General features: G+C 43.9%; 1 protein-coding gene and 1 long non-coding RNA gene across 7 annotated transcripts; one reads left to right on the forward strand and one right to left on the reverse strand.

Annotated features, from left to right (window-relative positions):
• Positions 1-1,174: 1,174 nt before the first annotated feature.
• On the reverse strand, positions 1,175-24,017 carry LOC115566767 (protein SOGA3-like). Of its 5 annotated transcripts, XM_030392750.1 has the most exons (12): positions 23,845-24,017; positions 21,967-22,776; positions 21,527-21,751; positions 21,279-21,437; positions 20,750-20,821; positions 20,083-20,402; positions 19,705-19,864; positions 18,957-19,026; positions 18,226-18,772; positions 17,716-17,845; positions 17,263-17,589; positions 14,024-14,160 (listed from the first exon to the last, which is right to left on the reverse strand). In XM_030392750.1, the coding sequence occupies exons 2-11, from the start codon at positions 22,720-22,722 to the stop codon at positions 17,479-17,481; spliced, it is 2,550 nt and encodes an 849-aa protein (XP_030248610.1). In that variant the 5' UTR covers positions 22,723-22,776; positions 23,845-24,017; the 3' UTR covers positions 14,024-14,160; positions 17,263-17,478. The 5 variants fall into 5 exon arrangements, with proteins under 5 accessions (XP_030248608.1, XP_030248609.1, XP_030248606.1 ...); XM_030392747.1 differs by lacking the exons at positions 17,263-17,589; positions 17,716-17,845; positions 18,226-18,772; ... (6 more) ...; positions 21,967-22,776; positions 23,845-24,017 and adding exons at positions 2,414-2,556; positions 2,639-2,674; positions 3,543-5,367; ... (2 more) ...; positions 8,881-9,183; positions 14,482-15,409 and having other exon boundaries at positions 13,993-14,160; XM_030392748.1 differs by lacking the exons at positions 17,716-17,845; positions 18,226-18,772; positions 18,957-19,026; ... (5 more) ...; positions 21,967-22,776; positions 23,845-24,017 and adding exons at positions 1,175-2,556; positions 3,543-5,367; positions 5,567-5,646; positions 5,928-6,497; positions 8,881-9,183 and having other exon boundaries at positions 13,993-14,160; positions 17,263-17,481.
• On the forward strand, positions 15,431-18,390 carry LOC115566769 (uncharacterized). 2 transcript variants are annotated; one of them, XR_003981077.1, is made up of 4 exons: positions 15,431-15,899; positions 16,326-16,406; positions 17,718-17,863; positions 18,252-18,390. It is a non-coding gene; the product is annotated as an uncharacterized LOC115566769 (long non-coding RNA). The 2 variants fall into 2 exon arrangements; XR_003981078.1 differs by having other exon boundaries at positions 15,431-15,825.
• Positions 24,018-26,840: the final 2,823 nt, after the last annotated feature.

The raw sequence follows: 26,840 nt of genomic DNA on the forward strand, positions 1-26,840 counted from the left end.
ACAGCCAACACAGCGCTGGGCTGGCCATCAGAGAGAGATGACAATATTTATATTTATATCAGCGCCAGGGTAGGATTTCTGGCACCGTAACATTGTCGCACCTGTTATTTCAGTCAGCCCAAGGTGCCAGGTTTCAGGGTGAGGGGTTAGGTGTCCATCCCTCGCTGGGCCACGGTTGTGTATGAGTGTGTGTGTGTGTGTGTGCATTTGTATGTTTATATCAGTGATTGAGCACATATGTGTGCGTGAAGGTGCAGAACTGATCATTTCCCAGGCAGTGCAGCAATAATACAAAATAATACAGGTGTTTTCATGATGCAGACAGGCAAACAAGTAGCAGAGCAGTGAGATGGTGATGGCTTATCATCACACTGCCTGAGAAACATACACTGTAAACACACATACAGCAGAAAAGCACACAAACACCAAAATGATCAAAGTAATGGCTGGTTCGTGTGCTGCTGCCACGCAGCTCTGCAGCCATCACTCAGAGGACGAGATGACAGTGTCGCTGAAGATGTCAGTCAACAAGATTGAAGGAGCCAGACAGTCGTTTTAGCTCTGGTGCTTCATCTTTGTGAGTTGAAAGGTCACCCAGGACTCCTCTTGATGCATTCATGAAAATATTTCTGTCTAATGTTTGATGTTCAGACCTTTAAATCATTGCTCATAATACAAAGGGTAACATCTCACATTTCAATGTGCAACTGCACACATTGTAGTTTGGCAACTTAATTGTAGGAGAAAAACAACGAAAAACCAAATTAACAACAATTATTGACAGAATGTGACAAAATAACAGTTCTGATGTTATGTTGTCGACCGATTGCGTTTCAGTGGAATCTACTAAAGTTAGCATGCCAACCAGCTAGCAACAGCCTGTCCCAGTCCAACATTCCTCCATTCCCCTGGTGCTCCGAGCTCCCTGTCAAAAAAATAGATGCACAGCTAATCAAGTTAACTTGCTAATGGCATAGCAACGCTCGGCCGTTAGGCTGGTGATACTGTATGCTGTCCCTTGTTTGAGTATGAATTCACTTTCATAGTCACGCTCCACATTAGGGTTTTTAGAAGAATTTAACAAACATCTCAGTCAAAGCTGCACCGTATGACGAACCCACATACAGTACAAAGAAAGGGTGATGCAAATGTAGCAATTTTAAAGAGAACAGAGTTTGTTTAGTCCTTATGTTTATTACACAAAAAGAACAGCAAAGGCATCACTTTCATGATATGATTCACAACTTTGACCCCAAAAAAGCTGAGTAATGTCCTGATATGTGACCATTCAATATTAGTAAAGGTAGAAAAAAGGCTTTTAATTTTTTTGATAAGTATCATTATTTATGTTATGCACAAAAGCAGGTTCTCATGAATAATGTTTAACAGACATTTTGATTGGAGAACATCAGCAATGGGTGGACAGCAAAACTAAATGCCATTACAAACATTGTTTTTAAATCAGGAAGATGCATATAAAGAAACCAGCCTTTGGTACAAAGTTATAAAAACAAAGGAACTCACATTCACATTTTTGTGTTACTGTAATTATGAAAAAAGTAAAGCCAGTCATAAAGCAAAATGTTTTAGTCACAGGCAAGGTACAGTCCAGGCATGTACTGTAGGTAATATTCAAGAAGGCAGAAGACCACTTTATTCTGCAAACACACACTGAGAGCGTGACATGGGGGAAATGTCTGCCACTCTGCCTTTACCTCACAATCCCACATGATGCTGCATACTGTGAATGCAACATCACAGTTTGTGCAAAATGCACACAAAACATGTTGCACACAAAATACAAAATACAGTACAGATTAAATACATCTGGATTTCATTTGGCTGGAAGTTTTTAGATCATTTGAGTATGAGCTACTGTAACTGTTAAAGGTGTACATAGAGTAAATAGAGGAAAGGGAGTAGTGAAGGGTCTGCTGTTGGTAGATATGCAAGGCTACACTAGTCAAGGCTAGGATCCAGACCTGAGCATAGGACATCCATTCAGATGGTTGGCATGAATGAATGACTCATTGGATGTGATCATTCCTTGGAAAGTGATGTTTCCACTGTCCTCTGAGGTGATGAATGATGTCTGGCAGGTTAATCAGAGCACACTGCTGAATAAGTGAAGCTGCTTCAGATCCTTTTTCTTGCCTTCCTTGGTCAGTTAGGCTCCACTGGATGCCGCATACATTCTAAAAAGGTGAGTAGATGAACTCACAGCTAAAGCACTTCTGAGTCTGTAGGAGTGGAGACTGTCTGGATTTGGTATGTATGTACAACAGTAATGAAAAGGAAGGTTTCTTTAGGAGATGGAGGTCAAATGATGACAGTCTCTATGTGAAAGGCATGTGAGTAGGCGAAGGAAGATGTGTGTTTCTTAAGGTGGAAGGAAGGAGGCACAACAGGGGTGGTAGAGGGGGAGGAGGAGGTGGAGGAGGAGGATGTGGGGGAGCGGCTGGCCCATCGAGAGGGGAGGCGTCGGTTGGCTGGACGGGCGGGCCTTGAGAAGTTCTTCTGGATGGAGGAAGAGGAGACAGAAGACTCTTTCTTATCCTGTGGAGAAACAAATGAATTACCATTTAGGATTATCACACCGCTCTGTCAACAATCAAGCTCACACACTCAGATACTTTACATTTTGTCACGTGTTCCATCTGTAGTCTTCTTGACCCTAGGGGAAACAACAGGCATATTTCAAACAGGAACACTAATAGATTCAGCACGCTCATGTGGAAAGATCACACAGGTAGTTCCTATTCCGTTTGGTCAAGAGAAAATCTTCACATGTGCTGCAGCTCTGCTAACACGTACACATTTTAGTTTGGACAGTGCTGCTTCAACTGAGATTAAACTAAAGTGGTGCCTTTAATTACATTCTTTTCAAGAGGTCAAATAAAATTGGCTTGATAATTGCTCCCGCAATTTTGTTAACATTTGCATGACTTTAAAGCAGCATAATCACTTCAGCTTTCTTATTTCCGTGGTCTGCCCAGGGCATCAAGTCATCTGGCTTCTTGCAGATACTTTTGTAATTACAATACAAAGACCAGAAAAACACTTCCACTACGAGGCCCCGTGGAGGGACTGAGAGATGAAAGACGAGTTGATGAGGGTGACAGACCTCCTGCCAAGTTTAAACTTTATATGCCGCTCCACCAATTCCTTTTGTTAGGAGCCTTGAAGCAATGGAATGGCCCAGATGCCCAGATTATAATGGAGGCTCTGGCCTGCTTCTGTCTCTTAGCACATACCAGAAATAAACAACATTCCCACCAGAGCTGTCCTCAGTCAAGGGCAACTAGCGCTTAGTGTTTCAGAATGGAATGAAGCGGAACGAAATGTGCAAGCTCATCCAGGTCCCCGTGTGTGATTGGCCTTGAAAATAGTGTGACTCATTGTATTTTAACCAAATAAAATGCATTCTTTATGCAAAATTACACACTTTATTCCAACAGAATGTGTCTCACTTCACATCTGTACAGCGAAAAGCACACCTGCTGAAGTGGGAATACAGACTGTAGATACTAGACTCTACCCACCTGCACTGTTCGATGTATCTCTTTCACACTCATTGCAAAGTGGCTGCTGAGCTGTGCATGTGTAGTGTGCGTCGTTGAGGTGTGTGAAGCCTGTGTGTGTCTCAGTGTGGAAGGTAAGGGCAGAGGGTCCATGTCCAGCATGTCCAGTTCAGTGACAGTCTCCTCCTGCCTGACACCGAAGTTAGGACTTGAAGACAACTCATCCTGAGGGCTCTGGTTCTGCTGAGCCCGGGCTGCACTCTCGTAATTCTTCAGAATCCTCTCAACTGCCCCATAGTTGGACCTGGATCCCTCGGGCCGTGGGTAGGCAGCCAGAGTGAGGGGCTTCCAGGGATGGTCGGTCATTATTCGAGGCCCAGGTCTGGAGGAGTCAGACTGGGGAACAGACACATGCCTCGGCTGTGTCATCTGTCTTTGTTTGTTCTCAGCAGACGGCTGCTGGAGTGAGACACCGACTCTGGCAGGCTGAGGCTTTGCTTCATTGGAATTTTCATTCTTGGAGCTGGAACTGTCCACATTGTGACCTGGCACGGTATTTACAGGCAAGACCGGCTCAGAAAAGAGAGCCTCTGTGGCGGCTCTGTGTTGTGTTTTCCTGGAAGGACTGCTTGCTGTTCGAGCTTTGTGCTTGATCTCAGAGTGATGTGCAGGACTCTGAGAGGTTACTGTGGTTGCCTCCCTGAGTCCAATCTGTGGTTGTTCAGATGAAAGGTTCATTCTGACCTCTTGAACTTCAGGACCACATTTTGTTTGTCTTGATTGGACCTCGTGAATTGCAGGATCCAAAGTGGAGAGAGATAATGTGACTTCAGGATACACACCTGTGACGCTGGTGGTGACATCAGCACAATGCATCTGACATGCTGTCTCCCTGGGAATAATGACGTCATCTAACGCACTAGCTGTTGAAAAGACTGGCTGGACACCAACAGAGCCGGCATCTGTTACTGGAAAACCGTCCTCTAGGCCACGACCCATCTCAGCCTGGAACAAAGTTCTGTTGAACTCAGCTGTTTTTTGTTCAAGCATTATGTTTCTTTTGGAGCCCTGGAGCTTGAGGCTGGCAGGTGATATTTCAAGAGAGGACAATAGCAAATCTACAGGTAATTCTTTGACAATTGGAGGTATTTGTAGCTCCTTCAGGCCCCCAAAACCAGGTCTGTAATCTGAGCACAAGTCTTTTCCAGCAGTCAAAATGTTGACTTCAGAGAAGCTTTTCTGCACAGTCCCATGTGAAGACAACTTACTGTTAGTAAACTTGCTTGCATCACAGGACCAGCGGTTGTGGCAGCAGCCGACATTACATTTAGGGTTAGCAGGCACAGCGCAAGATGAAACCACACCATCTATTAAAACTTTTCCTTCATTTTCTTGTAGCATGGCCCCAAACTTCCTGACAATAGATGGGCTGCTGCACTTTCTGTCCACAAGAACACAGGGGCTGTGGCACTTCCTCACTGTCGCCATGGGGGATTCTGGGATGTGGAGTTCTATGTCTGGCTGGTTGGGGGTACTCAAGTTCCAAGAGGAGCTGCGTGGAGGGATGGGTGGAGCTGCTGTATCAATCTCAGAGAGCACTCCAGGACTTGTCGGTGTTGCTCTGTCCGGATCAGCAGCGTTTGCTCTTGGGGATTTGCTTGGTCCTCCATCAGTCTGCCAGGTGTTATCAGGTGACAAGCTGGTCCAGTTCTCCCTCTCCAAGGCCCGAAGGTCATTATAAATCTGGCCAAGGTCGCAGGGGGCTTCATCCACCTCTAGTCGGGTTTTAACATGGCCAAACAGCATATTGCTCCCCTCTGGTGGGCATAGGGATTCAGATCGGTTCCTGAGGAGCGTCAAACAGTAAAATGCATTTACTGTCACTTTAATTATAGTCAGTCCTATATCATTTATCATTCACTTACAGCACAGACAAACATGGCACTGACATTATGTACAGAAGTGCATCAAGACACAACATTCAAACTGATTATATCATAATTCCATGTTGGCGCCAGGAAGTTAACATAGCAAAGAGGATTTACCTCTTATCCCCGCTCTTCTTTCTGATCTCATCCTGGTAGCTACAAAGTTCCTCGCTTACACGGGCTATCTCCTTCAGAGCCTGAGAGACAGAGTAGAGGAGACAGAGATACAGTGAGACATTCTGGACGCTGTGTATTACTGAAGTACATTATAAACATTACTTTTTAAGATAAAACCAAATTAGGTAAAGAAGATTATGTCATCAAAGAAACCGAGGAATGACAAAGTATACAGGAGACAGTACAGGAACAAGTTTGCGAAAAGCAAAGACAAGACAGAATGACAACCACACTAATGTGTCTTCTCTGTGTATAAATAGTGTTTTTAGCAAATACAAAAATAGTTGAAAAAAACACTCACAGCATTAAGAGCAGTGGTGTTCTTCTTATCGCTGCTGTAACTCTGCTCTGAACAAAAAGGACTTTCTCGAGGAATAACATGGACTTTTTCTTCATTATCTTGAGGGACATTTTTCTGAGGCACCCCAAATTCTGGAGCTCCATGAAAAATGGCATCCAGTTGTGTTGTATCCACAGTTTCCTTGCAATCAGTGATGAAGTCTTGCTGCCAAGTGCGTCTCAATTCATCCACCAGCTCAAGTTGTGAAAGGTCATTCTGAGTGAACTGACCACCAGCACTATTATATTCACAGAAGCTGTCTGCTTGGAAGCAGGTGGAGTGGTAACTATCTGTGCCAACACATCCACTGCCACTGATGTTTCTGTTGTGACCAAAACCAGGTAATGGTGAATGTCTGATTGGTTCTGACAGACTGTTGCTGCTGAGCGGCTCCGAGCGGGAGTTGTCACTGAGCAGACTGGAGCCAGTGCTGGTTGAGCGTATGCTGAGCCTCTTTACAATATCATCGTTGTCCTGCCTCCCACTATCCAGTCCAGTCCCTTCTCGCTTGGCCCTCACTTCACAGTACAGCTAGAAGAAGGAAGAACAAAGAGGTGAGTAGTCCAAAAGTCTATTGTTAACTGAAGCAATCACTGTACTCTGGTGATTTAAAATGTATTCTTTTAAGATGAATTTCAACATTTTTAAAAATATTGAACAACAGTAATATTACATTATACATGTAAATCAACAATTTTATTGAATTCACACGAACACACACAAAATATGAATCCTTTTCTTTCTTTTTTTTTAAATAGAGTTCCATATATTTAATGGTATTATCAAATTATCTATTTGATTACATTAGACTTGTTCCTCAAGCCCGGTTGTATCATCATAAATACATTCATTCTTGAATCTTGACAATTAAGTCATCTGTATGATAATAAATGTTAATGGCATAATATGTACTTTATTTGAATCTACTGCTCCTAACCCTAACCCTCCTCTTCATGCGTCATAATCACAATCTAATATGGGGCAGTGTTAAGACAGCATAGAAATGAAGCCTATGAAACTATTTAGACTACTGAAGATTTAAAAAAAACATTCAAAGAATTTTCTCAAATAAAATTGGATAACCTCTGGTCTCCTTCCATGAAATCCCAGAATAGTAACTTTTCATGTTGACTGGGCACCCTTCCCATCACGCAATGTCTAGATGGGACTACTGCCTTCTAGCCAGCTTTATTCCTCTGCTGTTTTCCTCTCTCATTTTCTGGTCTCAGAGGGGCAAATGAGAGCCACATGTTCTTTTCATAGCAAATTGTTCCAGTGCATTCGCACTCTGTCCAACTACTTTTGCTTCCCTTATTAAAAACACTAATCTGCTCCTCTGGCATTTCAGATTTTGACTTCAGCTTTTGTTACCACCTTTGTAAAATATATTGTTCTTTACCATTGTCTCTCTCTCTCCTACATGTATACATTTGCGCTGATTAACTTCCCTCTCTGACCTGTCTTACCCTATTGTACTTTCTTAACTCTGCCTTTCAATGTCAACTGAAAAAGTTAAACTTCCACATTAGGGCTGAAGCTAACATGTATTCTCATTATAAATAAATCTGCTTAATACTTGGTCCTTGAATTGATTGATTGAAAAATATATCTTACCAAGTTCCCAGAGCTCAAGGTGAAGTCTTTAAAATTGCTTATTTTGTCCAATAAATGATTCAAAAGTGATTAACTGTCACATAAGTCAAGATCATTTATCATCACTTTACCATCAAATCACCACATTTTAGAAACTGTTACTAGCCAGCAATATTAGAATTATTGCCAATTACTTTTTGGTGAATTGATTAATTGACTAGTAGGATTGCTTTGGTGTGGAAATTTTCCAACCAACCAATAAGCTTGTAACAGCACCAGTGTAACCCAGTACACCAGGCTTTTTGCCAGAGAAGACTCTCACTATCTTCAGAGTGCTGATTTACTTTACTGCAAATACAAACCAAATACTTCCTCCTGATACAGCTTCACTTTAAAAGCATTTAACTGGCAAAACACAAGTTGATTTTTATTTTCACACATTATGTTACAAGTGAAATGCGACTCCTGCTAGAGTGTTTGTAATTGTAACGTCCATCGGCCTATCAAGTGTTGATTAAAAAAAGCTAAACAACTGTGGCCATGGTGGACAAGTAATATAATGAGTGTATGCTCGGCTACTGTGCAACACCAAGTACTGCAGCAAGCAAGTCATGTAGCAACAAGTTGTTTCTCATATTCCTCAAGCATTTAAATAGACCTATTATTTATAATCTGGAACATTTCCAAACATGAACCTAGCAAGACATTCCTGACGTTTTGTTAATTTATGTATTTCAATAATGCATTAAAATGTGACACAAAGATGATACTATGGGATACAAATTAATGCATTTTTTGTTAACTCAGAAGAATATATTTTGACTGTATACAAATAAGTTTTTCTCTTTTTCCCTTTGACTGTCAGGTTACGGCCACTTAAGTAGGAGTAGATTTTATCTATAAGTCTCTCTAATAAATGTCTTTCTGTTGCATGCAAGCTTCTCTGTTTGTCACTCCAGGCCATAGGCTGTCTCAATTATTGCCTCTTTCTGAGTATCCAGAGATGAGGGAAATATCAGAACCCTAACCCTCCTCCTTCCACTCCTTCCTTTCTTCGTACTCTGCAGCTGCACTGATCAGGGATATTGTTTTGACAGTGTTGATGAACAGGATGTGTAGGAGGGAGGTTTTACAACTGCAGGCTGCTCAGTGCATAGGAAGACATATATCACGCATTAAGGGAAAGGTTTGGAAATGGTATTTCATACGGTATTTTGAGGGTTTTCCTTTATATAGTCATTCACTTGTCTTAAATCCAAATCATTAAACCTTGACAAAATGCCGAATATTTTCATTCAGACACGCACTCAAAGTGCCTTACCTCTTCTATTTTCTTCTGCATATCCTTCAGCTGGCTCTCCCACTCCCTTCTCTCCACATCGAACCTCTCCAGCAGCTCGGCTTTCTCCCTTGACCAGTCCCTTTCATTGTGCTCCAGGCGACAGCGAAGGTCCATGGCTGCTGAATGTGTGTCCGCCAGGAGCCTCCGTTGCTCTTCCCTTTCCCGTCTTAGCGAGGTCTCGTCGTGCTGTTCTCGAACGCTCCGTGACAACACGGAGACGGGACCTGCCGCTGCTGACTGGACTCCCCCACTGATCAAACCAGCAGCCTCTTTAGCCTCCAACTGAAGAGAAAGAAACAGACAGGGAGTGCAGAGGGCACAGAGGAGGAGAGAAAAGAGAACAGGGAGATGGGAAGGGAAAGGGTGGGAGAGTCAGTGGAGAAAACAGTCAGTGGTAATAAAGGATAAATTGCGGTTGGAGAAAAAGTATGACAAGATGAGCGAGGCAGCAGTGAGAAATTGTAAAAAGTGGAATTAAGAGAATGAAGGAGTGGCAGGAAGAGAAGGTGGAGGAAGTGGGGGAATTGATGCACCACAGGGACGAGTGTGAGTGGGTTCAGAGGAGGGAAGAGGGAGAAAAGACAGAAGATTGAAAGATGAAAATTTCCTGTAAGAACTCACACATGGGGTTCAGGGGTTCAAAGTTCAAATCTCTTTTCTATGACATGCCACTAAAACAGGATACAGTGCAGGATATGGCAGACTGAGAGCGAAATGTGTCTGCCGAGGATGCATGTGGCCTCAGTCAAATGACAATTGGTTGTACCGGTTCTTAGAAACACAGATTTACACAGAGAGGATCTCTCTACACAAACAAGTAAAATCACATGACAAAATGCCAGTTTCACCAGGTTCAATTGGACATTTTTGTTCCAATGGGAATATTACTGAGTCTCCCTATTTGTTGCCCTCTTCAAGTGAAAAACCCTGGGCATTTCCCCTGGAAACTGTCCTCAGGACCAAAGATTTATGCCAAAGCATGTTGTCTAGATAAGATAATGGCTTTGGAAAAACTAATCTGAAATGTCCTATAACAAAGAGATACTGCAATACAAGGGAATTCTCTGATTTAGAGGCTTTCCTCTATTTAAGGGTGTGTTTCACTACATTGATCTGTACCCTCTGTGGTTTGTGCATTTTTGGTTGCTCATAAAAAGGGGAAAAGTGTTGGCTTTAGAACTGGAAACAGCCCAAGACAACGCCTGTGCATATATGCTTGTGCCTCTGTGTGTGTGTGTGTGTGTGTGTGTGTGTGTGTGTTTTATGTATGTGTGCGTTAGAAAGAGAGAGAGAATGCATACGAGCATGCCGGAGTGTGTTATTTCAGTGTTCAGTCACAGACAGCGACCAAAGCCTTCTTACAAGCCTCGGTCATGGTGCTATTTCTGCCTGTGGCCTGGGGTCATGAAATTATGGTGGAGAAAAACAAGTCAACCCTTTCTGTCTGCCTGTGGCTCTTCTCAAAGTTCTCCACAATTACAGACGCATGATGATGGGTGCTGTCCACAATCTATTTAAACATCCACATGTAAACAAATAGTGAAAGTGTAAAAACAAGAGCGTCAGAGTCTAAATAAAAGAGTTGAAGACGTTATTTAATTGATTAAGTTTAAGTGTCTTCTGAGACTCTGGAGGGACACATGTGAACAGGGACACAGGTCAGCATCATCAGAACCATACCAAGAAAAAGGCATTCATGCACAACACACACACACACACACACACACACACACCCCTTAGAAATCTATCTCAAGGAGCTATCCCCTGCTACCCTTGGACACCCTGTCTGCAACTCCATGGCCCAGGGTATATGAAGGTAACTGTGTCACCACGGTGACCCACTATAAATAGCGGACACAGAGCCTTGTACAATGTCACATTCCTTGGGGAGGTGGGGAGACGAGGTAAAGGGAGGGGGGGGCTTGGCTGCTAAGGCAGAGTGAGATGTCTCCTAGCTGCCAGCAGCTTTCATAAATCAGTGGCATGCGGAGAAATATGCCTGGAAAATATCCGGCCTAAGACCTCTGCCTGGGACCCTGGATGCTTGCTTGGTATTTGGTGGTGGAAGTGCCCAAAAAGGATGTGGAAACAACATACAGTAGTTACATTCACAGTCATAAACTACTGTGGAGAAGGGTGTGTAATTAATCTCAAGAATAGAACAAGCATGCAACTGTTGATAAACTATAACTGTGTTGATGCTTATGTAACTCCCTCATGATCGAAATCCCTGGTATAAAAAATATATGTTGTATGTTTGCAGCTACAGAGCTTAAGTTTTTTTTCACTGATTAAATGACCAACAAAGGAATGTAAACTTTCTTCTAAACACAGCTAAAAATATGTTAAAATGATGTGGAAATTGTATGCATGAAACTGCATTCATGAAGCACTTATATAGCAGTCTAGACTGTGGAGTTAAGCAGATTCTCCTGGTCAGGTGCAGATAAGGAAATCTTCACTATGACAACGGGCCAGTGCCAGTTCATTTAAGGCTTTAAATAAAGACTCACTGAACTCACTGTCTTCAGGTTTGTATTACACACTTGGCTGCTTGGATAATCCTCTAAAGTTTTCTGGCTGCCTCCCTCTCCTATTCTACTGCTTTGTAAGTCTCTCTACAAAGTCTAACAACTAACAAACGAAAGCCAGCAGTGGAATACTAACAAGCTTATCATAGAAAAAATGCAAGCAATAGTTCCGCTGAGCCCTCTTTGACTGTACGCCTCATTCAGTTGATTGCATCTAAAGCAAACTCGAAAAATTACTTTCAAATCAATTTGTTCTTACTGCCCTGACAACTACCTTCTACCTTCGTCATACTTTGTTTTCACTGTCTGTCGAAGCTAAAAATGGGATCTCCTCTGCACATGTGGAAAATGACAGGAGTGTCTTAACCATGCAGAGATTATTCAAACCACTTCCAGGTAAAATGAAGTTACCCCAGCATGCATTTTTGTCACTGTTTTAGCCTAGTCCAAGTTCTCTGTACAGCCTCCCGCATGTGATTGTTCAGCAATTTATCTATAAATATATGAAATCAAATGATAATCAGTCTATCAGGCTTCTATCGTTTGTGTTCTGTCTGAATATAGAATCAAATAGTATAACATGGATTATAAAAATGTGTTAGCAACAATCTTCAATCAAGAGCCAAATTATATCTAATGCTTGTGTCTTAACAAAGAACAGACCAATGGTTATAGACCTGTTACAAATTTAGTCAATGATGTAGTTAAAGACCACAGATTAAACATTTGATTTCTGAGCTGTGAATGATTTCCGAAAACCTAACTTGATGTTTTTTTTAAGCTGATGAGCAGCCCTACATTAGCACTTAGTAAACATGTACCCAACTATAAACTGTGGCAGGATGTGGCAACAAGACAAAACAACTTTAACAATGGAGCTAATCCCGCCCAGCGTGGCTCAACTCCAAGTCACATTTCCCTGGGTCTGTTTGTGCAGTCAAAGAAATGTCTGCATACTGTGTGTGTGTGTGTGTGTGTGTGTGTGTGTGTGTGTGTGTGTGTGTGTGTGTGTGTGTGTGTGCGTGCATATTCCATTTAAAATGATTGTACGCACACATAAACTTACTTAATTAAGCACTTTGCAAATATGAAAACAAAAAACAAAACATTAAGAAGTGTTGATTAACTCAGCTGCCTTTGACACAGACGTCTCACGTAGCGGCATTGCGATATAAACATCACTGTGTGTATGTGTGTGTCATTATGTTATAAACCCAGTAGTAGATTAAGCCTCTTTCTCCCACTTTCACACTGGGCTTTACAAAAACACAAAACAGAACAGTAAATGTCTCTGTTTTTATAAGGCTCTCTGTCAACCACAGTGTGAGAAGGCACAGAGCCAGCAGGACAAAGAAGAGCTAAACAGCGACACTGTGCCATCTACTCACACAGAGGGATTGACAATATGATAGCTGAACCATCCGCATGTGTCTGATGTGTGATCTGGTAAAGATATGTTACTATGTTGCATTCCTGTGTCATCGAGTCATCAGCGGTCTTGTCCAACTGCTCTGCAGTATCATCACACCACCTTGCTAATATCCAGCACCACATCATGGAATGTCTGAGCTTCATCACTTGAAAGGGAACTATTTGATTTGTCTTGTAAGACCGTGATAGGAATCTTATGGGCCCAATGGGCAGATGAAGACACCAGATTATTGTCAAAATATCACTAGTGACACAATGACCACTGAGGCACGCAAACACTCAAGTCGAAAAATCAAACTCTAACAGAATCAAACAATTTCATGAGCAAGTCTAATCAGGTTTATTCTTTTACTTTAAAGCAACCAAATAAATCCATCTTCTGATCTAACTAGAAAGAAAAAAAAAGCTAAATCCCTAAAAGCCACGTTGCTTTGAAGAATAACTATGCATGGTCCTTCAAGTGATCCGAGCAATGCCTGACACAGCGTGGCACTGGTATGCAAACTTAGCTCTCTATTTTCTGCCCATTTCTAGAGGGAAAAAAAACTCTAAACAGAAGCTCTACATGGGAACAATAGATCAATATTTCATCTACTTAGAGCTCCCTTTTAAAAGCAAAGTTGGCTGTGTCTGGCTGAGTGGCTATAACTACGTTTGCCTCCTCAGTGCAAATCTTTTGTCTAAGCTGAGGCTTGAGTTGGACAGATGCCAGGGTGACTTATCACCCTTCCATGTGGGTGGCGAACGTGGCGAGCCCAATTTACACCAAACCGAAGGCCAGACATGGACACACATACACAGAACATGAGAAATACACAAACATAAACACACACAAAAAACTATGTATATATTAACTACAATGATGTATTCTTCACGTATTGCATCTCACCAAGAACAGCGCTGCTTTGTATTCGCATAACTGCACTCACAGCATGCACCTGCATACACAAGCATGTATGCCGGTCATACACGGCTATTTATAGTAGTTCAGACAGTACATCGATTTACAAACACAGACAAAAATCATACTAACAAACTTCAACTTATTATTTGTATGCAGATGCTTTTGAACAAAGCCCAGATCCCGACCACACATGATCAAACACAATCGTCATCTTCCCTGAGTTACCTGTGCAATCCTGCATTTGAGCTCAGCCTTCTCCAGCTCCCAGGCACATCTGTCTCTGGTGTACTGCAGCTGGAGCTCGCTCCTCTTCTCCTCCTCTCTCTTCACCTCCAACTGCACTTCCTCCAAAACTGTCTTCAGGTCCAGCAGAATCCTCCTGTTCTCCCCTCCCTGCCATGGAAACAAAGGTGGCAGCAGGCTTGTCAACCAAATATGACACCATGATATGGCATAATTGTACGGTATCGCTATTCCACAAGATGCAACTGAGGCAATTAGAGAAGAACCAAGAAGGAAATAAATCAATACTTTGTGATACACTGCTGCGTACTGATGATATATAGTTTATAAAGTTATAAAGTTTTGAATTTGAAGCCCACAGGAATATTATGGGAATATTAGAATTGGTACCACAAAACACAGACAGACTACAACTTCCTATACAATGCTGATACAGAAAAACAATGTATGCATGTTGTTTTTTCCAGTTACTTGTATGTCTGCCACTTCTCTCAACAATGTCTCCTTCTCCCGCATCCACCCTTCCTTGTCCTGTACATGTCGCTTTTTCAATTCCTCAAACTTCTTTTTAAGCCTCGTGTGTTGTGTTTGCTGCTGCTGGGCTTCAGGACCCGGCCACATTTGTCCCCTGAGGACCTCCAGCTGCGTCCCTGACCCGACTTCTCCTCCGACCGGTGAAGCAGCGAAATGGGGCTCGTAGAGCTGGCTGAAGACAGTGGGCGGAGAGGAGATCCTCCTCAGCGGGCTGCGGCTTTTTCCCCTGCCTCTATCAGTCCTATCCATCCTGGAGCACGGCACAAACTCCCATCCCTGAGACGGGACATTGCCCCCGCCAGCGCCGCCCCCACCGTGCAGCCCCGAGCCGTTCATGAACGCACTCCACATTCCTCCAACGCATTAAAATAAAGATAAAAATAAAAAACAACTTGAGACGATAGAATAATAGAGTTCAAATCATTTTTGATGCAGTTCAGCACTCTTTCTCATCTCCTGGCTCAAACTGGTTGCACACTGAATGCCCCAATTATCCAAACCCGACCAAATCCCCCGTCGGCCACGCAGCAGCCTCCGCTGTGGCGACGGGACCGGCGGACGCTTTGGTCCCTTCCATATCCTCACGGAGACGAGGTCAAGCCGTCATTGTTGTGCCAGAGTCCAGGGTGATTTTATCATTCAGAAAAAACACCTCCTCGCTGCTGCAGCCGTGCGCTGTTTTCCTTCTACATGTTTGTGAGGAAACCTCAGGACGCGCAGCCGTGTCTCCTCTCTCCCCCCGCGCAGAGTCGTTGTAGGCGACAATCCAGAGCTGGCAGCGACAGACACCCAGTAACCACCGCGACGCGAATGGGAGAAGTTCCCAAAAATATCACGGCGCGCACTGATGTAAGAGCAGCGGAGTATTTTTAACGCCTGTAGCCATGAGTGTGTTTTCCTGAAGCCGGATAGCTGCGCGGCGTCTGGAGGAGAGTCCATTAATCAACACCGGCTCGCTCTAATTACGTCGCGGGAGGATGCCACCTTGCGCTGTATCCATGGCAACGAATCAATTTACGCGCCACGCGGCGGTAAAACCCGGTATGCTAACCGTCACTCATTGGAGAGGCGGAAACCCGCTTATTACCACCAATGGTTTCAATAACCGTCAACTATTCTTGCTAAAGACGCCAAAGTGACTCGACTTGATGCTAAAAAGAAACAAGTTCACTTACCTTTCTTCTTTTCTTATCCATGGCACGACTCCCACCCTTCTGCCATTATTCTCAGCTATCTCAGCATAACAGAGGGGGATGACTATCACGAGGAAAGCAACGAGGGGTAGGAATCTGCTCATCTTGATATCAAGACAACGAGTAGAGACAGCTACAGTAGTGTGGCGTCAGGCCGGAGAAGTAAGTCGCAGCGCTGTTTTTCCTCGCGGTGAACTACGCTAATAACTAGTAGGCTAACTGATAGTAACGCGCGAGTTAAGCTAGTTAGCTTTCAACACAACGCTCGAGCGCCCACATATGACGCACGTGGTATTCAGACGAACATACCCTTACCTCTTTCTCTAATATGCTCCTGACTGCTGCAGTCAATGTCCAGGGGGAAAAAGACACACACACACACAAAAAAAAACAGCCAACTAGAGCCTACATTTCAGCCAACGAAGTAGCTGAAATAAAGTCAAGACTGGAATGCAGTGGCTTAGTTAAAAACAACTGGAGAGCGACAGCCTACAGCTGAAATGATGCTTTCATTAACAGGAATAAAATCCTCCTTTCTCTCTCTCTCTCTCTCTCTCTTTCTCTCTCTCCCCCCCTCTCTCTCCACAGCTGGCCCTAATATGTGACGTCAAACATCCCACCGGTGGGATGAAAGAAGTGGACCGGTTCCGCCCCCGTCCTGGTGGTCAGGTCCGTCGGTTAAACAGTTCCAACATAGGCACATTTTTTGGCTTGATCTCTCCAGACCCACCCATGGGCATTTATACACAGCTCTAAAAGGCACAACTAATATCCCCATGTGGGTAAAATCCAAACACTCCTATCATGTTCCTCTTGGACGTTTGGGTAATTTGTCACAGATTATGCTGACATTTTACCATGACTCAGACAGTATAGTTGCCTCAGAAGCAACATGGTGCCAGATGGTGTCCGACTGTGCGAGTGTGTGTAGACTCTGTGAGTTTTGTCGCAGCAGTCATAACACTAACTTCAATATTTATCTGGTCATTGCTGCGGTAATGTAAAAACATCTCAAACAGACAGACCTGTCAAAACCTTCATGAGGTAAGCTGAACAAATGTGGTGCACCGACTCTTAAGCTCTTTACATTTTGGAGAGTGTGTTTTAGTAACATTATAGATCTTTTACACACACACACACACACACACACAGTGGTAACAGTTAAATGTCTACACAGCATTTTAAAATCAGATTCAAGGCCCTGCACACCTACACAGTGTTCTCAGTTATGTGGCTGATTTGACCTCTGCTCAGGTCGAACTGAGCTATGCAGGGAATCACATAATGTTCCCAATCTGTATGTGCTAATAAGAGTGAAAATAGTATAAACAGGAAAGGGAGATAGATGTAAATCAAGCCCACACAGTCAAGAAGCTTGCAATTAGGCATATTAAGGAAAAGACGCCCGTGTGGGTGTAATATGGGTGTGTAGGGCCTTTGAGACTGCAACATTTTCAAAACTCTAACTTGAATTGACAGCAAAAAGCTCATTACTCATAGTCAGAGAGTTTAATGACATACTCACCTAACACTCCACTGTCGCTCCAAGTTGTTTGGTCTCCAGTTAATGTTGAAAGCATCCGAGTAGATGGGCGGCTTGGATCATACATGGGAAATGATAATGTCCTGTACCTTGAGTGACCTTATGTGGTGTGTTCAACATAACAGAATTGAAAATGAACAAATAAGTCAAGAAAAAAAGGAAATAATGAAAACATATGTAATGATATGAGTGTGTGCTTTACAGAACAAAGAACAGGGTGAAAAGGAATACCAATTTAAAAATGGTGGCATAAGAGAGTGAGGAAAACAGAACAAGAATGAGGATCAGCAAAATAATGGGCTGAAACATCTTGATGGATGATGGTTAAATAAAAAGGAGGGGGGAGCAGAGGGAGCGACAAGCAACAAAGAAAGTGCATATTAGAGAAAATATAAATCACATTCATTAAAGCCAATCATATTCATGTCTGCTTACAGACAGTGGCTCCTCCGCCTCTCTATCCTCCTGCTTGGGGACGTCCAGCCGGTCTATGAAGCTCTGCAGCTCCTTCCTGAAGGCTTTCATCTGGGCGTTGATACGATACAGCAGCTCATGCTCTCTAATCCTGTGGAGCAGAAGTACAGTATGTCTGGGCCTGTTTACTGTAGATAAAGTGACAGTTCACCTCAAAATCAAAAGACAGAATACATATTTTTCCCTTTAACTCCTTATGGAATTTATTATGTTATTTTTTATTTTATGTTTTTGTAGTTTTGAGCACCACAAGCCATCTAGTTCTATTATATCTTAGACAAGGCAGATATCAATATGGCTAATATCTTAAAAACTTGGCAACTCGCACCAAAACAATCTATATGGATAAAAGCACTAGAGGTATAAAAAAAAAAAAATAAGCAATTTAGATTTGGGGGTGAACTGTACCTTTCAGCAAAGAAAAGTGCTTTTGAATGTAGAAAATGAGATTCGTAGTCATGTGTTTGTTACCTGCCACCTTCCTCGTCCTCGTCCAGTCTGGCGAACAGCTCTCCGTTGGTGACGTATACCCGGGCCTCTGCGATGATAGTGCTGGTGTCAGCGATAAGCCTATCGATGGTCCGGCCCAGCCTCTCCGCTTCGATGCGGATGTCTATCATCTGTTGCCGGTCCTTCAGGCTTCTGGATAAAAAACGGCTATCCACGGGTGAGTAAAGGGAACGTGTTGGGGTGAGGCAACGGATGTTCCTCACCTCATCTGAGTCACTCTCCCCTCCGATAGGGCCCTCGCGTTTGCGATGGGGCGGGAGGAGACGAGGGGAGGAAGCCGAGGCCGAGGGGGTGTCATCATCCCGACCTCCGTCACTCTCTGCGTCACTGTCCCGAGGGCTGCCGCGGATGCCCAGGTGGGATGCAAGGTCGTAGCGCTGCATGTTGGAGAGCAGAACGCGGTTCTCGTACTGGAGCTGCATGACTTTGCCGCTCAGTTCATTGATCTGCAGACGTGCTGCTTTCAGCTCCTCCTGGAGGGCATCCACTTTAGCGGGGTCAGCTCCTCCTGGGGTTGAAACAGAGCAACAATGAAAAGTGGAACACCTCTGCAAATGAGACTTTAATGTGCAGCTCCTGGAGGCTTTATGAAACACATTTTCCACCAGAAACAGATTTATCAAGCTGAAATAGAGACTGCTTGCCTTTCAACAACTGCTAATTGAAAGACTCTGAACAAATAAAAAACAAACCTCCTCCGTGTCTTGATCCAGCTTCATGGGATCCAGCCTTGTATTTCAGTTTATTGAGTTCACCTGTCACCTAAAGATGAAAACTGGATGTTATCCCCGTCTACATTTAGTGCTGCCAGTATGAATAGTTCACACGTTTGAATTTCTGATGTACGAGGCTTAGGTAACAGACAGACTAATAAAAGGCCTCAAAAGTCATTGATGATACCAAATATAGCACCAGACACACAAAGAAAGAGGACACACTTATAAAAATGACATCTTGAAATTAAAACAGCACCGTGTTGCCTAGTAACATCAGAGAGCATACATCATATATAACTTACAGTCTGCTGCAATTTTGATGGAAATATTTATATTTAACAATGCTTAACAAGGCTTCACGTGGAGAGAAAATAGATAATAGTTCCAGTCAGAGAAACTGAGTAAATCTACACGATAATGAAGTAGTACATTATAAAACTGAACTTTTTAGCTTCCTCTTTCAGTAGTCTGGTCTGACGATCTCAAACGTTTTATTATTATTTGTGTTATTGCGTTTAACTCATATGCCTCACTTTCTGTATTTGTCAACTGTTGGTCTTAATGCTCTCATTTTGTAGGAAATTACATTTCCTGTCCTACCTGGAATGAAATAGCTTTGCAAGCTTGCTTGCTGACTTTAATTCAGTCATATACTGTAAATACCGTAGTTTTGTCCTTTGATCTGGCAATAACAATGCAGCAGACCTGAAATTAGTCCCTTTACCTTTTTGTTCTCCTCTTCCACATCTGCTAAATTCCTGCGGAGGAGTTCTGCCTCGTCCTCTACCAGCTGAAGCTGCTGCCTCAGCTCTGACAGGGCCTCGCCCTGCTCTCTGCACTGCTGACCTCCAGTACCAGAGCCATCCACTCCTGCTGCCGCCATGCTATAGAAAGGAGAGGAGAGGAGAGGAGAGGAGCATTGATAAATGTGTAATGCAGATTATTGATGGTAGGGTTCACCATACAGTTATGTTCAACTCAACCATGACAATATAAATTTACTTAAGTGTGTAGAAAATATTAGATTATCCAACAACAACATTTCAACCAGTCTTTTCTACTTTTTCAATCCGCGAGAATCTAGGGATTAAAGTCAAAGTACCTGTCCTCCCTCATGTCATCCAGCTCAGCCTTCAGCCCCCTGTTCTCCACCTCAAGTTCCACAATCTTCCTTCCCAAGATGTTCGCCTCCTCCTCCACCAGGCGTAGGCGTAGTTTCAGTTCCGACTCGCGGGTGGTTGGTGGCCCTCCAGCCTCGCCTTTAGGCAGAGGGCTGTCCACATCACCGTAGAAGGAGCGGTACTTCTGCAGCTCCTGCTCCAGTCGGTCCTTCTCCTTGTCAATCCTTGCCATCTTCTTCCTCATCAAGATGGCTTCCTCCTTGATGAAGGCCAGCTGGCATTTCAAATCGTCATTTTCTTCCTGTGAAGGGAATTTGTTAATTAATTTTCCCATTACTTTCAGTCCTCTGGTAGGTGAATATATTTTCCTATAGTCAACATGGAGGAACATTTTCATGTAACTTCTATTTAGTTTGGAGGCATGTTTAAAAATCGACATTTCTGGGAATGCTTTCATTGCCTCTGCAAATATTGTAATTGTTATTTCTTAATGTGCTTTCACTAATGACAAATTATGACTCTCCGGGGTTAGTTCTACGTATTACATTTTGTTTTGATTTGGAAATTGCATTGAAAACCAACCTCATTATTAGACATCTCCATTGAAGTTTATAACTTTCTAATCTAATAATGTGATTGCTGACTCACCTCAATCGGGGTCTGTGGAGCCCTCCTCTCTGCTTTCTGCCCATCCTTACTTCCTTTTCTCTTCAGCGAGAGCTGCAGGGAAACAGTGGTTACATCATCATCATCAGCTCACTGTTTTCTTACCGAAGGCAGTGATATCATCCGGATTTATGGAACACTGAAGGCCCAGTAATGGAAAAACAGGATTGTTTAAAGTCACCCGCAAGAACATTTCTGGTAAAATATTCTAAATCAAATCACAGTGCTCTCAGTTGCAAGTGTGATTTTATAGTCCTGCAGTAATAACTACCTCAAAAAGAGCATTTGTTATTCCTTTTATCATGTTTATGAGCTGGAATGGAATCCTAGATCTGGTGAGCTTGAATTATGGTTGAGCAGTTATGGGTGGTTAATAGTGATTCAGGGCTGTGGAGTTTGATGTTGGATTAGGCTTGATTGAGTTAAAGGGGTCTGCTGGGCCTTGGTGGAGGTATGCGCTCCACTGAGTGCCATTCCAGTTTGCATGGACACACTCCCATCATCCCCTCACCTCTTTGGCTTTCTCCAGTTCATTCTGCAGCGCCTGCTTGGTGACCTCCACCTCTATCAGCTGCTGCCTCAGCTTCTCGTTCTCATCCTCTGTCTTCATCCTCTTCTCCTCCACGCTCTCCAGCTCATGGTGCAAGCGCACAGACACATCCTTGGCCACCTGGGAGAGTGATCGAGCCAGAAGAGAGAAGTCATTATGAATCATGAGTATGATGGAATATAATGATGCCCACGCCTGCAGAGACTCACCTTGAGGTCTTGCTCCAGACTTCTGAGCAGCTCTCCATCCACCTGGCCACTTTCTGCGAACCGGAGCCTCTTCCTCTCGGCCTTCTTCAGGCGGTACTGAAGGATCCGACAGTTCTTATTGGCTCTCTCCAGCTCTCTGCGCATGTCCTGCAGCTGGCAGGCGTCCTCCTCATAGAAGGTGTCCCGCATCTCATCCATCTCTGCCCGCATCTCCTCGATTTCCGTCTACAACACGCACAATAAAATGCGTCACATAGTCATTAAATCCAACCAGGTCTCACACAGGGAAATTAGTTTCACAACTAAGCCGCAGCTACGTTCAGAAGTTATTCTAGAGCCTGTAAGCTAATACAACAGGTGCGACCATTTAGCGCATGCTAAACTGAATATGATAAAGCAAATGCATAAATGGTCAGGCTCGTAATATGTGACCAATTTACCTTCAGATCGTCGTTTTCATCCTCCAGCTTCTCTATCTGTTCGTGCAGCCTCTGGTCCGGCTGTGGAGCCGGCTTGGGACAGTCGGGTTCGGGTGACAGCTCCGGCTCTGAGGCCGGCGGTGATGCAGATTTCGTCTGCATCTTTGTCCCTTTCTTCCCCAAGCTCTTATTCAAGTGAAACTGTATCAGCTCGGATTGCAGGCATCCCTCCTTCCAGAACCCGGGACCGCAGCCCACCGTGCTCTTGGAGCTCTTCTTGCCGCCGCTCGTCGCCGCGGTGGCCTCCCCGCCTCTCGGGTTTTTGCTCCTCAGTTTGGGGGATTTGGATGCGCAGGGCTGGTCGGAGACGACGCGGCTGGGATCTGCTCTGGAGGATGAGGAGGCATCGGTGGCGGGGCGGGGAGAGTCTTCTGGTGTCTGGGTGCCGCCTCGGTCTGCCGCCGCCGCGGGCCTGCTCAGTGTCGGGCTTTCAGCACCAGCAGCCTGGACAGCAGCCGCGCCTCTGACGGCAGGAGCGCCTCCGGCCTGCCGCTCCCTGCCCGTGCAGACGGGAGAATGACCTCGGCTGCTTCTCCCTCCTCCACCTCCTCCTTGCTTTGACGTGATGGGCTTTGACGAGTTGCTGCTCTTCTGTGTAGCTTTAGATCCACTGTCTTTGAGCCCGGCCGGAGAAGACGAGCGCTGCTGCTGCTGCTGCTGCTTCCGGCTGCTATTGTCTGGCTGCCGCTGCGAGTCGGCAGAGGATGGGTTCATCATGGTGTCACAGTCTCAGCTCATCCTCAACAACATCCATCCCCTTCATCTGTATCCCTGCAGCAGGAGAACAATTGACTTTTCAGACCTAAAGGCTATAAAAGAAGGATGTGATCGAGGCTAGAAAACACTCAGTAAGAAAAGATTCTCATCCGCAGGTCGACCAACTAATAAAACTTGGACTACACTGTAACGCGAATAGGAATAATCTGATTATTTAGATAAAGCACGTCCATCAGGACACACCTTGCATTGAAGATGAGCGGGGCTAATTAGGCTGCGCGCCCAGAGACAGGTATACGTGAGAACCAGTGATTGTGCAGTCGGCCATTCAGTCCAGTTTATCGAGATGTGTGTGAGATCCGCTGTACATCGGGCAATTAGACAATCATTTGCGTCATGTGCGCTGCCCAAAGGGCAATTGACGAGAGAGGGAGAGCTAAGAGAAGGCAATGTCATTGGCTGTAAAACCTGGGGCAGCAGTCAGCCAATTAAAACCGGCTCCAGCTCAGTTGACATAAATACGATTCTGAGTGGACTCTGATCTGATCCTCGATAGACCCGAAATAGACAAAGGATGGTTCAGCTTCTTGATGAGCCCCATCCAGGCCAACGAGAGTACTGAGAGAGCCTATCAGCCATCATCTCACTCCTCACATCCAACATTAGCGATGACTCATTACTCAAATGGATGGAAGATGACCCATAAAAGTATCAGAAGCAGCGAACACACCGCTTCGTTCACCTTTTCCACAGTTGGAACAGTTATTGCATTTTTTTCTTTTGTCTCTGTGGTTTTAAAGCACCAAACATCGACTGTCTGCCTGTAACACACTCAGCCCCCTCACACACAATCTCCCAATCTGATTTGATCAAGATAAGAATGAGTTAAAACAAGAGGAAAGAGCACAGCTCCGAGCTGTTTCTACAATAAACAACTGGGAGCAGCAACAGTAAATCAAGCCACCTCGGAGGCCTGACAGCACAGAACATAATGTGGATCACAGTCAGACATTTGCCCTTCATACAGGTTACTGTTGGCACATTCATCTCAAACACGCCTGTGTGCTCCAACACAAGGGATCAGCACGTGAAAAACATGTAGCGCCAATTGAATTTTCTTACCTTTTCTGGGTGTTTTTTCCTGCCGGATGCTGACGGGTAGTGGTGATGGGGAGACAGAAGGGATGCTGAGTCGAGCGCCTCCCGACCACCAAGCAACCTGTTTCAATATTCATGACATTACATCATCGCTAGGAGGGCCGGGGCTGCACGGAAGTGGAGCCGCACGTAGCAGGCTGCTCTCATTGGAAGAAGACAGGCTCTCTCTCTCTCTCTCTCTCTCTCTCTCTCTCTCTCTCTCTCCCTCTCTCTCTCTCGCTCCCTCTCTCTCTCTGAACACTGATTGGTCGAGCCACTTGAAACTGTACATCCACCTTGTATTCAGTCATTTTGAATTGACCTTGAGTTAATGGATTTGGCTTGACCACCAGAGAGTGTGACTGTAAAAATATAAAATAAGACTTTATGCCAGGAGGACAATATGGCTGAGACCTCAATGGACCTTATTCAACAGCTGTCACAGTGAACTAGAGCATGTACAGCATTTTCTTATCATAAATATTTGGATTTTCTGCAGGATTGCCCGTCTCATTTTACGAGTTTTACAATAATGCATGGGCTCACTGTATGTTTCCATCTTGTCCTTGTCATAAGAAACAGTGATGTTAGTTACAGCTCTTCAAATCAAGAGCACATGTAAAAAGTCTTGTTTACTGACATTTTTTTTTTTTTTTTGACGATCAAGGACTCATGATATCCATTTGTGAGTTGGATTTCAGAGAAAAGATCCAGTCATGGGTTTTATTTACAGCCAAAATTACTGTTTCAAAACACTCAAAAGCTTGGTTGTTTCTATATAATTGGTTCTTGGCCATCTTGTTCCCATCTCTCATCCCTCTGAAAGCCCAAAACTGAAGCTGTTGCACAACATTTTTCCACGAATGCCCAGGAATCATTAGTCAAACTATAGTGTTTGGAGAGGGCAGAATGGGCCAAACTTAATGTTGTCAGGGGATGAATAAGCAATTTCATTTGGACTTCTGCCCACCATTACTTTTCTCACAGAATTTGTTTAAATCTGTGTTGTAAGGAGATGGAAAAAGAAATCAGAGCGGATTTGGTTTGAAAACAGGTTCGCGTGTGAGTTTTTCCAGAGGAAACGGTTCCCGAGGAGCACGTGTTCTGCTTGGAAACAGACTCAACTCATAAACTCAAGGCAAGTCCACTCTGATTAAATTACGTGACGGTGGGCCGGACCCATCTCGCCAGTCATTTGGAGCATTAAATTCTTGGACCTGTGCCAACAAGATAAAACGCACACACACATCTGACATGGCTCATGGCTGGTTAAAGATACACCTCGGGCGAAGGAGGCAGACTGGTGTTGCATGTATTACCCTGTGTGAGTGAAATAACAAGCGAGTTTGCAGGAAGTGTCAGGGACCGTCTAGGATTGGCTCTGCTCTGAAAGTTTCATGGAATGGATTTTAGCTTCTGTCAAGGCTTCAGTAACCACAGCTCTTATAGCCTCCTTCTGTACCTCTGTTCAATCCATTTGCCTTTGTCACTGCCGGCTTTTACAACACTATATCTTGATCCATTCAGAATCAAGGCTGCTCTCTATTGTAATCCCAGTTTAATTGCCAGACAAGATGTTGCAGGGCCAATCAGCCAGTTTTTGGGCAGGAATGATGATCTATTTTCCCTGAATAGGATAACAGATGTTTGGGGTCTTGCACTCCCTTTCACAGTGATACACACACACACACACACACACACACATTCACCACTTCCCCCACCTATCCTCGCCTCCTGCCCCAGGACTATTCAATCATTATCTTGAATTAAAGTGACAGATGTCTGCATCATGGAGGCTCCCATGTGGCAAGACAAGATTACTGATTCTGCTTCGTCTGAAATAAACAAAGGAAGGTGATGTTTGGCTGAGAAAGTGTCGATTCATGCTCTGAGAAGACATTAGCGTCTTTAATCATTGGAAATGTTGAATTCAAAACATATTCATCTTTGCTAGTTTGTATACGTTGATAATACATTTAATCTAGCAGTTTAAGGTAAATTTGTATATCCCGGTATTCATCGATTAAAATAAGAAACATGAATTGATGTTTTAATCTCATCCCATTAGAGTAAATGCTGTTAAACCCTTCATATGAGACTAAATCACTTATTAAGATGGACATTTTCTGCTCAGCAACAACTCCTGCAAATGTTGTATTTCTAGTAGTATTGCTCTTCCTTCTCCTTCATTCCACACCAGTGCTGGTGAGAGTGCTAAAGTGGCTGTGTGTGTGTGTGTGAGCGTGTGTGAGAGAGAAAGAGAGAGAGCAAGGCCCTAGTGAACGCACATCTTTAAATATCACCCTCATTCATTTCACACTCCCAAGTTTCTCTCATTCTCACTTTCTCTATTATCACAAACACTCTTACCTCGGATCATAACAGTAACACCATGTGTAGACGGGGATCCCAGGCGGTGTACTTGTCACTGTTTATACGTAATCAGGAGTAATGCAGTGTCATGTTGTAGTTTCCGTGCTGGGTTTCATCATTTTTAAAGGGGACCTGTTCTGCTTTTTTGTTTTTTCCCCCCCTTTCCTTCTGTGTTTGTCGGTTCTTGTGCATGTAAAAGATCTGGAAAGGTAAAAAGACCAACGTCTGCACCAACAGAAGCTCAATTTAAGCTCAGAGCTTAATTTTCTACATGCATTTTGCATCAATGTATTGTTTCCACATGATTTGATACATTAGCATGAACAGGGGAAAACAAAAAGAGCATTATTAATTGATAAAATGACATGCCATGCATGAGGTATTGTAAACAAACTTGTTTGTTTTTTTTCAAGATTTAAACCTTTATTCTGACAGGCAAGCAGAGGGCCTTGTGAAGCTCGTGCCTGTTTGGTGCAATACAGTTCTACTGTGAGGCATAAAAAACATGCCTGTCTCCGGTCTCAGTTGTTGTGCTCCAGATATCAACTGAGCTCCTGACAGGCAGGGAAATTGTTCCTTTGCAGTGAAATCCACACGGGATTTCACTG

Source organism: Sparus aurata, chromosome 17 (genome assembly GCF_900880675.1).
Source record: "Sparus aurata chromosome 17, fSpaAur1.1, whole genome shotgun sequence".
In the NCBI taxonomy this organism is placed as follows: domain Eukaryota; kingdom Metazoa; phylum Chordata; class Actinopteri; order Spariformes; family Sparidae; genus Sparus; species Sparus aurata.